General features: G+C 49.4%; 1 protein-coding gene across 3 annotated transcripts; it reads right to left on the bottom strand.

The window, feature by feature from the left end:
* Positions 1–12: 12 nt before the first annotated feature.
* CAP1 (cyclase associated actin cytoskeleton regulatory protein 1) lies at positions 13–13,851 on the bottom strand. Of its 3 annotated transcripts, none has more exons than XM_076357333.1 (13): positions 13,805–13,851; positions 8,115–8,227; positions 7,576–7,676; positions 7,044–7,121; positions 5,014–5,157; positions 4,831–4,916; positions 4,181–4,286; positions 3,896–4,073; positions 3,019–3,206; positions 2,689–2,812; positions 2,506–2,588; positions 1,811–1,954; positions 13–1,426 (listed from the first exon to the last, which is right to left on the bottom strand). In XM_076357333.1, exons 2-13 carry the CDS (start codon positions 8,206–8,208, stop codon positions 1,343–1,345), a joined length of 1,410 nt encoding a protein of 469 aa, XP_076213448.1. In that variant the 5' UTR covers positions 8,209–8,227; positions 13,805–13,851; the 3' UTR covers positions 13–1,342. The 3 variants fall into 3 exon arrangements, with proteins under 3 accessions (XP_076213448.1, XP_076213450.1, XP_076213449.1); XM_076357335.1 differs by lacking the exon at positions 13,805–13,851 and adding an exon at positions 13,561–13,583; XM_076357334.1 differs by lacking the exon at positions 13,805–13,851 and adding an exon at positions 12,894–12,995.

Here is a 13,851-nt window from a genome sequence, read left to right as displayed (position 1 = left end):
GTAAACGAGCCATTGTAATGAGCAAGTTGGCATTAACTTTATTCTATCTTCTGTATAATCTTAAGTACATAAGAAAGGTTTTTTCACAAGCCTCAGGAGAAGACGAGTACAAGTCACAGGACAGTCTCAAAATAAAAAAATTGCATATTTTTTTGTAAGTTTTGTCCTAGAGAAAAAGAACATTGACACTTTACAGAGGAAATGCATTTAAGATATGCTTATGCCACCCGAGGCGTTGGAGAAATGAAGGTCAAAGCACGTGCAGCTCCCTTTATGGGTCAGTACAGTACTGTGTCTTAGATCCATCACTCTGCTCCAGGGCCCTGGAACAGAGGCTACAAGCTTCCACCAAAGTAAAGAGCCAAGCAACAGGGGAAAGGGGAGGTTGAGAGGATTAACTTTATGGGGACTGATTGCAGATGAGGAAGAGAGTGATGAACCGACTTGATCCAACTCGGGTATTTACAATACTGCACTACTGACCCTGGAATGAAGGAGACCCTTCCTCTGCAGAAGGGGACAGGTTCAGAAGAACTGTCCTGGAAGACTGAACCTGAGTTCAGCTGCTCCGAGAAGGAAACCCTGGGGCAAAGATTCCCTTGCGAGGGCGGAGGGCTTATGGAGTAAGAGGTGCTCAGCTCCAAGCTACCAGCCAGACTGCTGGGGGGGTAACTGCAGTTACTCCGCGGCAGTCTTCCTGTGGCACTGGTTAATATAAAGCCTCCTGTCATGGCACAATCAGAAATACACTGAGCTAGTAGGAATGATGAAAGAGAAATCAGGGTGGAATGCTACGGCCCCGGTCCTCAGCCTTTGGTCAGACAAAGCCATTCCCATGTCCTGTAATGCCACCAACTAGTACATAGAGCTGGAATTAGCAGCTTCCAGGACCTTCTTGAGACATCTGCCGTAGCAACTGGGTACTCTGGATCCCGACATAAACCATTATTTTTTAAAAAGGGGACAACACTCCTCTCTCACATGAACAGTTTGCTTAAAGGCAATACAAAAAAAACCCGAACAACACTCTGAAAGCCAACTGCCAGTACTGGCTGTGAAGTTCACCAAAAATCTGACTTGATCAATTGGTGCAGTTAGATCAGACAAGGGGAGGAAAAAAAACAAACCACCTTCCTGCTAATAGATGTGGACAATAACTGACCCGCCACCTACACCAAACGCCAGCCAGAGGTATTTCAGTGACGGCAGGTAGCTGTGTCTCTCGGGTAGAAGAGAAGCAGTTTGAGAGCAGAAAGGTACAAGAAATCTAAGAGAATCATCTGAAAGCAGATTTGTCCCACAGCAGGGCCAGGGGAGGGCATGAGCCTTGGAGCTTTTCTGCTTAGCCAGCAATTTCCGTCACAGTGGTAACCAACTTCTGACCGTTCCACACTGTCTTGAACTGTTCTGGGACAGGGAATTCAGTCTGGAGGGTAAAAATAGAAATCTATTGTCAAAAACCAGTTTATGACTGAGACTAGTAACTACTCCCGCTGCTTTAGGCATTTCTTTCTTAGATACATGCTACGTCCCCTCCTGTGCCACAAACGCTGCCTGTTCTGCCCCCAAGAGATCCTGAGGAAGAAGAAACTCTCACAAAACAGCAAGTATCTCACCGTAAAGACAACCAACTTGATTTGCTGGTTTTAGCATCTGATCATCATTCACAACCTCCAAGTCTAGAGTCTAGAATTGTCCCTCCAGACCTCACTGTAACTGTGATACTCCCCGCAGGGCTCAAAATACAAATTCTGCCCTGCGTTACCGCAACCCCAAGCGGACCACAATGATTTCAAAACTTAACACTTACAAAGTCACCACCCTCTGTGGGAATAAGGACATTCATCTCTGATGACTTGGCACTGACGATTTCGCAGTCTAGGGAGTTCTTGCTCAGATAGACGTGGCAACCATCTGTCTTGTTGATGGAAATCGTTGGCACTTTACCCATTACCTAGCAGGATGGTCAAAGCAGCAGTTAGAGGAGCATTAGCTTGAACCGGGCAACCACAACATTTTTCTTTTGCGCTTGCCTTCAAGGCAAGAGGTTTGACTCCAGCCTCCCTGCTGCAGACACGCTGGATTCAAGTACTCCCACCTTTGGCAAAAATCCAAAGTTACTTCTTGTTTTGATCTCTTTAGAACAAAACTACAGTGAACGCTGGGCAAATTGACCACCCCAAATCAGATACCAAAACTGGAATCAGAGTAGATTCTACTGCTGGCCTCCTACTTCGGCAGTCACGTTGCGCTGCCCGCCTCACAGAGGCTAATCTTTTATCTAGAGCCCTGAAGCAGCTCAGTGAGGCAAATTTCAGCCCTTTCCTAAGGGCTGGGCAGGGTGAGCTGCACAGCAGTAGGACAGATGGTGTTTCATGAATGTTCTCCATAGATGCACATTCCTGTTCTGGAAATAAAACCACTCAAAGAAGCAGATGCTACAGACGCCCTGTTGTACCGTGCATCAGTCACACTCCAGGCAGAGAACAGGTCGCAGACACTCACCTGAACTTTAACGTCCCTGCTGTTTATGATCTCTACGATGCCCACCACGTCATCGAATACCAGCCCTAGCTTCTTACAGTTATCTGCAAAGAAAAGAGAGTAGCTCACAGAAAGGTTTTGGAGATTCAGCCTTCTGCAAACAGACCAGCACACAGAGGCAGTTTTCAGGGTTTCTCCACTTACCGAGGGTGATGGAGTTGATCTTGCCTTTGATTTGGAGCGTACTATTTGTGCACTTGAAAACGTATGCTACCTGCTTCAACTCCGTGTCACTGATTACCAGGTTAGTGGCATTCTCCTGGTTTTCCTGAAAAGGCAGGCAAAACACACTTTATTTTTGGGATGCAGACCAATTAATCCACGTGAACAGCAGGGCAGTGCAGCCCCTTTAAAAGAAAACTGCACGTACCTTCAGGCTGGTGCCTCTTACATGAAAGGTCTTCAGGAGACCCTCCTTCCCTGCTGCAAAGCTCCCATCCCTCCAACCCCCTCACGCCGATGCCAGGCACTCACCACTCTCCACTTTTTGCCCTCTAATTCTAGCAATGCAGGTGCCTTTAGAGAGGTTTTTTGGGCGGGGTTAGCATTACAGGCTGGTTTGGGAGCAGTGAAAGGTTTGGGTCCACTTCTCACAGGACCCCCTTGGTTCTTCAGTGCTGGATTCTTGTGGGTCTTCATGTCATCTGAAACATGTCTTAAGCCTGCAAGAGAAGACAAACCTGAGATCCAGCTTTCCTTCAAGAACGCAGTTTCACAACTGCATTTTCACAACAGACATCAGTGATTACAACAATCATCACGGTAACGTTTTTCAAAATGCAAATAAATTATTGAGACTGGGCCTAAGTTGAGTCCAAGCACGAGTGACAGCAAGTGAAAGAGGGAGCAAGAAACACTGCTGCAATACTGACGAGAACACAAGATGGACTGTAGATCCAGAAGGCGCCAGCTCTTCCACTCTGCAGCTGGAAAAAGCCTTGAGCCAAGCACCTCGCCTTGGTTTCACGTCTGTCCTGATACATTAACCAGGTAACACAAAAAAGGAATGAGTTTTGTGCAAATATGAATAGGTGCAATATTGCACCTTTTGTACTGGAGACATGCAGGCAACCAGAGGGCTCACTCTCTCTATTCCAGCTAGAGATTAATCTCTTGCTACACTTGACAGATGAGGCTGAGAATTCTAACTCAGATGTGTTCCCTTTGTCCCTGTGAACTGCCTCAGGGCTGCTTCTGGCTCCCGGCCTCATACTCGGACCAGATGGTCTTCTGTTACTGTAAGCGTACTTTCTAAGCAGGTGTATTGAGGGACAGCAGCAAAACAAAGATTCACAACACAACAGTACTCTCGCTCGCGGCTGCCCTCCCTCCGCTAGCTATTTCCACCTACCGGAGGTGATGCCTTCTCCCCGATTGATCTGGGCGAAGAGTGCAGAGCGGGAGGCAGAGTCATCTGTGCTGGAGCTCGCGGGGGCAGGAGCAGGTGGGGGAGGAGGGCCTGGTGGGGGAGGCGCAGCCCCGGCTCGGGGAATGGATGGTGATTTAGCCCCTTCTGTTGCTACAGGACCCTGTAAGAGGCCGGCAAGAGGAAAGGCAATTGCACAAGCTCCGTATCTGCTGCAATAATCATGCAATACTCATCTAAGAAGCTCCTGCAGATGTAGCCAGCACTTACTGTTTTGTTCCAAGTCAGCCCTGTGGTGTGATACTCTTTGATATAGGCCTGCAGCTCTGTCCAGATACTCAGATAAGCTTTCACCCAGTCCACTTGCTTTTTATCTCTGAGGACACAAGGAGATCACGAGGAGTGATCAGGTGCATTTGCCATTAAAACCCAAGGACTACAAACAGTTCTTTAAATCTCTCCACCTCAGCCTACAGGCAAGACGCAGCTGGACCAGCACAGCAGCCTCGCACCTCCAGCACTGCATTGTAGCTTCAGCATTAATCTTACACCTGCAGGCAGAAGGCCACAGGCCTGCTCTGCACTGTAACCCATTTTAATTGAGGAGTCTGGTATTTCCAACAAGACCCATTCCCGAGACACAACTTGCTGCCCTGGGAAACAGTTCAGCCACCAGATGACGCCGAGACAAGAGCAGCAATACACTGGCTACCAGAGATTCCAGCTACAACATGAATGCAAGGAATCTTGACCCTAAAGATCACGAAAGAACAGCTAAGTGAGGCTTTAGAAATATACCCTGCCTTTAAAAAAGAAGAATGAATTAAAGACCAAGGCAGCTGTGGTTAGATACTGGAGTAGCCCCTACACACCCCGCTAGCTGTGTTCAATGACATCTTTAAGAGAGAAGGTGAACTTACACATCCTTGTACTCCTTGAGGATCCGGTTGGTATAAAACATGGCAGCATCGGTCATTTCCTTCACATAAGGACCAGGCTTTGGAGCCTAAAGAAGAAAGAACACATTAGCATGGAACAGCTGACCAGGGAGCCAGACTTTTCCCCACCAGCCCAAGGAAATCGCTTCCCACTGGAGTTCTTACCATGGCCACCCAGCCCAGGGCTGGGATGCTCTCGCTGACTGCTGATAAGTGATTGAACAGTTTGCTACCACGGTTCTTCTCCCTGAAATTCTGCACCACCTGGATTTGCTCTGAAATTGGTTTCAGAAGCGATGAGAACGCGTTCTGCAGGACAAGAGGGACAATAACAATTAAGAACATTAGTATTGCTCTGGAATGGCTGCACATCGTCATTGGCGGCTCTGCCAAGATGATGGTTACTCGGAGGAAGATTCCAACTGGCACAAGTTACTGCTACAGCTCCTGTCCAGGCTTGGCCCTCCCTGCGAGCTGAGCTTGGTCCCACAGCCTAGCTCCTCCGGGGCTGAAGACATAGCTCCCAACCGGATTGGTACTATGGGAGTACGCCAAGAACTGTGACTCATGTTCAATCCAAGAGACACTGACAAAACTTGTTAGTAACGAGGACAGAAATAGCATTTGCCTTCCCTGGATTCTTTTGTTCCAAGACAGTTTGTCAAGTTTTTCCTCTCCTTTACAAACCCTCAGAGAAAGGGAGTGCTATGCAGGCTTTTGCAGTTTGGGATCTACAGCCTGCGTTACAATCGGAGTCGCAGCAAATTCTCACCTCACCCTATCAAGCTGGACTTCAGGATTCAAGTTACTTCTCAAGTCAATCCAAGCCTTTAATATTTGGATGATAAAAATTGTTTCTGTGTGTTGTTCACTTGGAATGCTGACTGAAAGTGCCTAGAACTCTTCTGAGGTTAGAGCAGAGCAGCCAATTGCACATTTCCAGAGATGCCTCTTGGGCAACTTTTCTTGCCTTTAAGATCAGAAATTCTCCTGCTGGTGGCAGCAGTGAGGGACAAATGTGGGCAAAACTTGCTTTTCAAAGCCTCAACCTTTCCATTTGCTGTCCCTTCCTCTGTTTAGATGAAAACGGAGAGGTTCCAAGGACCGCTGGCCAGGCGACACTTTCAGAAGCTCCAGCCTAGCGGCACTGTCAAGTAACAGGATGGGAAAATTCTTTGCCACAAGCAATGAGAGTCCATACATTTTGCATTTTTAAACTGCCTACTCCAGAACTGACTAGACTCCTGCAGGACAACCTGCACAAAGGCCTACACTAGATTAAGGTTGTTGTTTGTTCCTAATTCTTTATTTAAATAATGTGTCAGCGGAATTTGTAAGCAGATTCTCAGACTAGAGGCTATGCAGAGCAGCATCCCAGCAAACCTGGTGAAAGATAAACAACCCTCCAATGCTGAGTTTGGGGAAAAAGATGCAGATATGTTTTGCAGTGAATAGGAAAGTAGCACAGAAATCCAGCTACCACAGTGTAACAGTAGAAGCCGTGACTGAGCCAGGTAATAACTGCAAAGAAAAGCAAGGTGGGATCCTGTTGCTCAGGAAAAAGTTCTCAGCAGGGAAAAGCCAATGCATTCAGGATCAGATTCTCAGTCACACATCCTGCTGAGAAGCAGCAGCTTAGGGTAAAGTTAAATTACTTGCTAAGGACAAATCAATCCTAAAAGCCTAGCTATTATTCAGAGACCATTCAAGAGAGACAAGCATCTGTTATATTTCAGAAGGAGTTTAATGCCTGAAAGTCTATAAGCATCACATAATGAAAAGCATGCTCTACGCAAATCCCACTGTGGCTCCTGTCTCAGACAGGTTCCTGTCTGCAGGTCGCATCTCAGGGAACAGTGATTGTGCAGTGTTGGTGCCAGGTGAAACTCAAGACAGACGCTGTGAGATGACACTCACAGGCTGCTCCGGCAGCTACAGAAAACTTGTTGCTCTAATGACTGGAAAAGGCCAGTTCTGCGGCTCTAAGACTCAACCTCTGCACAGTATTGGGTGAGCACCCGGAACAGTTCACGCTTTCAGCAAGTGCCACCTCATGGATGCAAGTGTCTCCAGTCCTCCTCTGGTTCCTCTTTTGGAGGAACTGTTAACGGCCCAGATTCCTCTACAGTGGCAGTCATCCCCGACTCTGAGGTAAGGGCATACAAGTCTTCTGATGAGTGATTTCCCAGACTTACCTCTGTTGGCTGCTGATGTTGAGATGCCATCACCAGAAGAGCCCTCTCACTCATCAAGCCCGCGTGAACCATCTCAGCCTAAGAATAGAAAGAAACATGAGCGAGCTTCCCTTGTACCCAGGGTAACGCTAATAGTCATTCAAGCTCCCGCTGCTCGCAGTTCCTAGTCTGTAAGAAAGCAGCTATGCGTTCTTGGAGACATCTATCCTCAGAGAAAACTTACAAGAGTGTAACAGCTCTTGGGCTGGGTAGTTTACAGGCTGCCTAAAGGCATGCGCCGAAGTCCATAAAAAGAGCTAGACACCTAACTAACAAAGATTTCAAGAAGGAGGTTTGATTCATAGTGTGTGTAGGTGGCAATCTGCTGGAGGTTATCTGGGCATCTGCAATCTGTTTTGAATCCTCGAAGATTACAAACATCCTAGAATACAGTGCTAAAGGAATGCAAACACTGACAGCAAACTTGGCCCTTAACAGCCCTGAAGAACAAGCAGCATCTATTTAGAGTGGAGGGAGAACGTTGAGTCCTTACATGCTTCTGCACATCCCCGCCAACTTCTTTGCTGATCTTGATGTACTCGGCTACTGGGCCAGCCAGAAGGGCATCGAAAGCCTGCACGTACTGAGCCACTCCTGCAGAGAGGGAACCAGAGCACAGGTATCACCAAGAGGCACCAGGTGGGCTCCGGGGCTGGGAGCACTCACACACACACAACGCACTGCGCTCCTGGGCCGCACCTTCCACCCGGGTCACGTCGACCGAACGCAGGAGGCTCAGCCCGAAGCGCGCAGCTGAACGCAGACGAGGGAAGCGCTGCAGCCACAGAAAGTCCTTATCTTAGCAGGACGGTAACCGCAGGCCTCTCTGCGTTTGCGCAGTATCTGCTGCGAAACTCACTTCCCCTCTGCGCACAGCCAGTTCATCTAACAGCCCTTTGCACGCCCTGCACGAGCACCGTCCGCTCTGCAATAGCTACTGCTGATGTCCGACACTGTCGCACTGCCTGGCTGGAGCTTCGATACAGGGACTCCCGTGGGGCGATGCTGCTGGGGAGATGCTTTGGGCCTTACCTTTGGAAGAGCCATCTCCACACATGCCAGGTCCTTGGCACACCGTCTCCAGGCGCTCCACAGCCTTCTCCAACCGTTCAACCAGTCTTTCCATATCTACCGCTGTCCACAACCTGCACAGACGGAATACAATTATTCGCATCCTCTGACAGTATGAAACTTGTACACCAAATATTGAAGAGGGTTTATCAGCTGTCTGGTACAAGCTCTACCAGTTCCAGAAGAATAATTTCTACCTAGCTCTGCACCCTGATGATGGGCAGCAGGGTACCCTCACATTAGCAGCGACATTCGGATTACACAACAGCCATGCACACAGCCACTTACTATTGCCACAGTTGCTCCTTAATGGCCACATAGTCTTATTCCATTGTAAGGACTTCTTACACCTATAAGGATACTAAAACTTACATCTTCTAACCTTGTATTGGCACCACTCAATAAAACAAAGGTCTGCACAGAATCTCACTGCAGCCAGTGAGGGGCCAAAGCCCCAGCTATGATCAGGCAGCAAATCGAGCGCTTCACTGGGAGTTCACGCACTTCAGATTAGAACTAGTGGTTTTGATTCTGCAAATGCATCCGCAGGGACCTCCCGGAGTCCTGAGTTCCTCCAAGGACCATCTATAACTCCAGCATCGCTACAGTAGAGAGCGTCAGCGTGCAAAACGAGCCACCCTGGCACACGCTAAGATGAGCAGCTGCACAAGCTAAGAAGGCATAGCTGCTTCTACAACAATGCGCCCCTGTTCATACTCTCCCTCTACAGGCTTTGGTATCTGAACTGCAGAATCTACTCTGCAAGCCCTGCACAGGAAAGCTATTTAGGCACATAAGTCATTTGAAGCGTCTCATCTGGAAAAGTCTTAAGTGTCATATAAATTTTCCATTAATTACTGCTTTGCACCAAGGAGCAAGACAAGTCACGCTCCAAGCACACTAATGCACAGGGAATGCAGGGAGGGAGTAGCAAGTCACCAATTGCATTTTTATCTTATCACCGCTCACTGGAAGATTTTACAATGTGAATCACGATTATGGCCTGGACACAGCTTCATTCTTATTGCAACAGCCTGGGAGAGCTCAAAACCCTGCCTGAAAGGGAACGTCCTTCCCAGCACATTCCCCAGCATACCCAAAAAGGAAGGCAGGGTTCACCCAGCTGCGTCGACGAACCGATACTAGATCTCCCTCAGAAATGAAACCTGAAGTTCTAACTAGGGTTTCGCTTTTGCTCACAAGCCTTCTCAGCCCTGCTCCAAAGTGCATGTTTTCACCCAATTTCCAGAGGATGTGGGGCAGACCCAGCATTAGTCACGAGCGGCACTGATGTCACAAGACAAACAAGGCCATTTTCCAGCCCTGCTTGCATCAGGAGAAGCAGCACTGATGTGGGGGGCAGGGGAGAGGCCACCCCCCTTCCAAGGGGAAGAGAGCGGTTTCCTCCTCTGTGCAAGAGTGAGCCAGGAGAGATACTGTGCGTAAAACTGGACGGCAGCAACTGGATGGCTTCCAGATACAAAAAAGTTCAGAGAGGCTGAAACCTGTGGGCGGTCACCCATATAATCAACAGTAATGAATACCTCTTTTTTTTTTTTAATTCTGTACAATGTAGAAATCCTGACCACAGGATCGTCAGCGCTCTGCTGCAGCCAAGGACGACGCATCCAGAATGGGGCTCACGTCTTCAAGTGGGAGCGCAGCCAAAAGCAGGGCTCTGCCTCCCCCGCTCTCAGCACACTAAAAGAAGGGTGGGTTTTTTCCCCCCCGCAAAAGAGCCACCTGTTAAGGAAATTCTCCCGTGCTTTGAGAGTGCAGCAAGATAGAGGGGCGTAACGCAGGGGTTTCAGGAAGAACACCAGGTTTACAGAGCGCTGGGCAGACAAAGCTGCTGTTCTGCACCACTGATCCCCACCACATTCCTCGCGAGGCTCTAATCTGATCAGCCCCATTACCTAGTTGCAAACTGCATTTCAAATCAGGATTACAAACCAGAAAGTCCAGATGGAAAGCTACTTCCGACACCCCGCAATAAAACACGCTGTTGCAAGGAGCATATCACATCAATTCTAGATATGCTGTCGGGATTAATGTCCTTTAACAAGACAGGATTCCTTGAGATTCAGATTCCTTCCAGTCTCCTTGCCGTTTGACACGGCCTTCCTGGGCCTCAGTGGGGTTCCCTGACAGAAGCCATAAACTCACAGTGCTCGATACCACCTTTGTAAACCTAGCGCTATCTGGCAGATGGTGAACTCATTTTAATTTCTGTTTAACAGGCAGCATTAGGACAACTCGCAAGATAAGTCACTTGGTAAATTGGCAGCAAAATCAGAACTAAGTGCAGGCAGCACAAAGTCCTAGAGCAGGCAGCTATATCTCAGTCACTCCTCGCTAAAGCTGTCTTGACTCACCCTTACTATGCTCTTTACTCTGTGGATGCAGCTCTTTCTGCTATCCACATACTCATCCGGAAAGAAATAAAAATATTTAGTTATACAGACCAGAACCTAACTAACATCAACAGCCAGAGTCTGCAATCCAGAGAGATTAATGTTTAGCGAGGAAAAAAAAAAAAAAGACCACAAAGTAGATCCGCTTGGGCTACATCTAAACAGCATTTTGTCTGTTGATATATATTGTCTATTGAATGCAGAATAATTTGTCAGTAAGTGACAAACTGACTTAGAATCATAGAATCATTAAGGTTGGAAGAGACCTCTAAGATCATCGAGTCCAACCATCAACCCAACACCACCGTGCCCACTAAACCATGTCCCTAAGCGCCTCATCTACACATCTACACTTCACAGATCTCAGTAAGAAAATGGGATCTCATTTGCCTTCTTTAAAGAGGAAGCTGAGACATACAGATCATTGAAGAGTCGTTGTCGTTCAGCGCATCATCCTGTGCCAGGAGGAATGAGAAAGGCTTTCAAGCTACGCCGTGCAGCCGAGGGTTAGAGTTCTCCAGCTGACAGAAGCGGAGTTGAGCTGAAGCTCTCCCTTTTGGGACTATAATGCAGGATTTAAATCTAGGTCTTGTTTAAATTCAATTGAACTTTGATTACCAATGGAGCAGAAGCTAATGGACTCGCAGCAAACACACATTTTACCCTGGGCCAGAAAGTCCATTCATTTTCATAGCACATTTGGTTAATCTATTAACTAGCCTTTATGTCCATCAAAACTTGGGAACATGGTTTTGAACACACTGTACAGCAAACAGGCTTTCATCTACAACTAGACTGCTTTGATATACCGATCAGAGCAATAAAGGGAAGGGATTTTATTTGTAAAAACACTAGCTATCCCAAAGCCGATCCCGTACAACACCACAGTAAGCGGAGTTTCCTGTTTGGAGAATATCAAGGAGTTGGCATGTCCCAGCCAAAGGCCGGTCCTCAGAGGAGCAAGTTCTCATGAAAACAGCATTAAATGAAATTCTTCCGGTTGCCTGAGACAGCACACTAACCTGGGTCCTCACTTAGACATTCTGGAAGGCAGAAATGTTAGTTTTATAGCCAAAGCAAGTCAAACCTACGCCTCTCTTCAGATTCAGCTTTCGTGAAGCCCGACAAACGGCTGTCAGCAACGTGAAATTTGCGTCAGCTACTTCCTGTTTCTACAGGCAAAAGGAATAAAGATGGGACGACTAAATTAAGAACACACCACAGTTTATTTCTGAGCTGACACTGGAATATCTCAGGGGATCGGCTACCAGATGATTTCCAACATTTATATCTTCCAAAAGCCCAAAGATTATTTTTTTCTTTTTTAAACAGTTCAGCTCATCAAGTAAGGAACTACTTGAAGCAAGACAGGACTCAAATGCCTGAGCTTAGTCAGTTGTCAGGACCAGCCACAAACACAAGACAGCTATCGCTAGTCCCAGCAGCTGCCAAGACAGAAATCTCTGCTGTTTATAGTACAACAATACTTGTTGACATTGCTCCAGAACCCGTGGTGTCTACTTCTGGTATCTCAGATCTACTTTATTTAGAAAACCAAAAGCGCTTAAAAAAAAAAAAATCCATCCAGACCCTATTTAAGCTCTCTCAAATAACAAATCCTACTGAAATCATTGGAAATGTTATTTGGCATTTTTACTCAAACATTAAGAGACGGTTAAAGTATCACTTCCCTCCACACCAGAGCAAGCGCAAGGGCTCCTTTTTCATCACAATTATATGAAATGGGAGATTTGCACTTGCCAGGCTCCGTTGCTACGCTCCTCTCATTTCCATTCCCCGTCAGGGCGACGAATCCACCAGGGAAGTAACGGAGAACCTCAGATCTAAGCTAAATTGGATACAGCACCAAGCTCCATATCAGGAATTCAGAGCATCGAACCTCGTCAGCATCCCTCCCGAGCTGTGCCTGCTCAGGCAGAGGCTGCTTGGCTGAACTTTGTTGCATGAATAATAGGGGGTATTTTTGGCTTTCAGAGAGCTCAGCGAAATTCCGGGGACACGAGGATCGCCTCAGGAAGACAAAGGGAATGCAGCAGTTTCTTGAGGTCACCGATTCTTGGTTTTTCAGCGATGTGCATCTACAGCCCAGGTCTTGGAGAACTCCAGAACCCGATGTGCAAAAATCCTGTGACCTGACGCATGAAACGCCCGCGTCGTTTCTTTCCGTTCGCTATCACAAAATCCAAAGCAATCGCTTACGCGTTTATCCCATCCTAATCACCACCAAAACGCAGAAGGCAGAAGAGAAGTCAGCAACAGGCTAAAGACAAAAACTACCCCCAGTCCGGTAGGGTGGAGAGCGTACCTGCTATTTGGAAGCACGAACTACAGAAATATCCTCGCTGGAGGCTGCGGCGAGTCAGTCGGGTCACGGGAAGCCGGAGATATCACCGGGGCACACACCTCTCCCTGCCCGAACGAGTCACCCAGGAGCTGCCCGCCCCGGTAACCTACCGGCTCCCCCCCCGCCGCCCCGCTCGCCACATCACCGGGGAGAGGTGGCGGCTCTTGACCGAAAGCTGCCGAGACGGCGGCAGCCGCCGGCAGACCCCGACCCCTCTCTTCCAGGGGACGGAGCCAGAGCGGCCGCGGCGGGCAGGATTAAACGCCTCTCGCTTGGGGTTATGGGGGCAAGCACAGGCCCCCAGCCCGCCCCTCCACCGGGACGGCGTACCCCGCCGCAGCGGGCCGAGCGGCGCCGGTGGGGATGGACCACGGCGGCCCGGACCTCGGTAATCTGTGTCCCGTCGTCCCCCCCGCCTTCCCCCGGCAGAATTCGGGCGCAGAGACACCCCCGGGCCGGGCCCCCGCGGCAGGAAGCGCCTCCGCTCCGCGCAGGAAGCCCCGGGGAGGCCCGAAGCTGCCCCGCCCGGTGCCACGGACGGCGGCGGGCCCCGGTAACAGCCGCGTCGGGGAGTTTTCACCATTCCGTGACTAAATTAACCCGAAACCTCCACGTTTAACGGATTTACCCCCAGCAGCCGGGCCGGAGCCTCTCCCGCCTCCCTGCGCCCGCCCAAGCGCGGCCCCGGCAGAGGCGGACGGAACCCGCCCAGCCGGGGCGGGCCCGACCCCTCACCGGCGCCCCCCGGCCAGCCCCGGGGCCCGGAACGGCCGCTGGCGGCTGCCCCCCGCAAGTCTCCTCCCGCCGGTACCGGCTCCGGGGCGGGGCCCGCGGCCCGGGCAGGGACCCCCCACCCCCGTCCCCGCGCTCACCTCCCCGCCGCGCTCCCGCTCCGCCGCCGCCCGGCGCCGCCCAGCAC

The sequence above is a fragment of the Aptenodytes patagonicus genome, chromosome 21 (genome assembly GCF_965638725.1).
Source record: "Aptenodytes patagonicus chromosome 21, bAptPat1.pri.cur, whole genome shotgun sequence".
Taxonomy (NCBI): Eukaryota; Metazoa; Chordata; class Aves; order Sphenisciformes; family Spheniscidae; genus Aptenodytes; species Aptenodytes patagonicus.
This window is presented reverse-complemented; position numbering and strand designations above follow the sequence as displayed.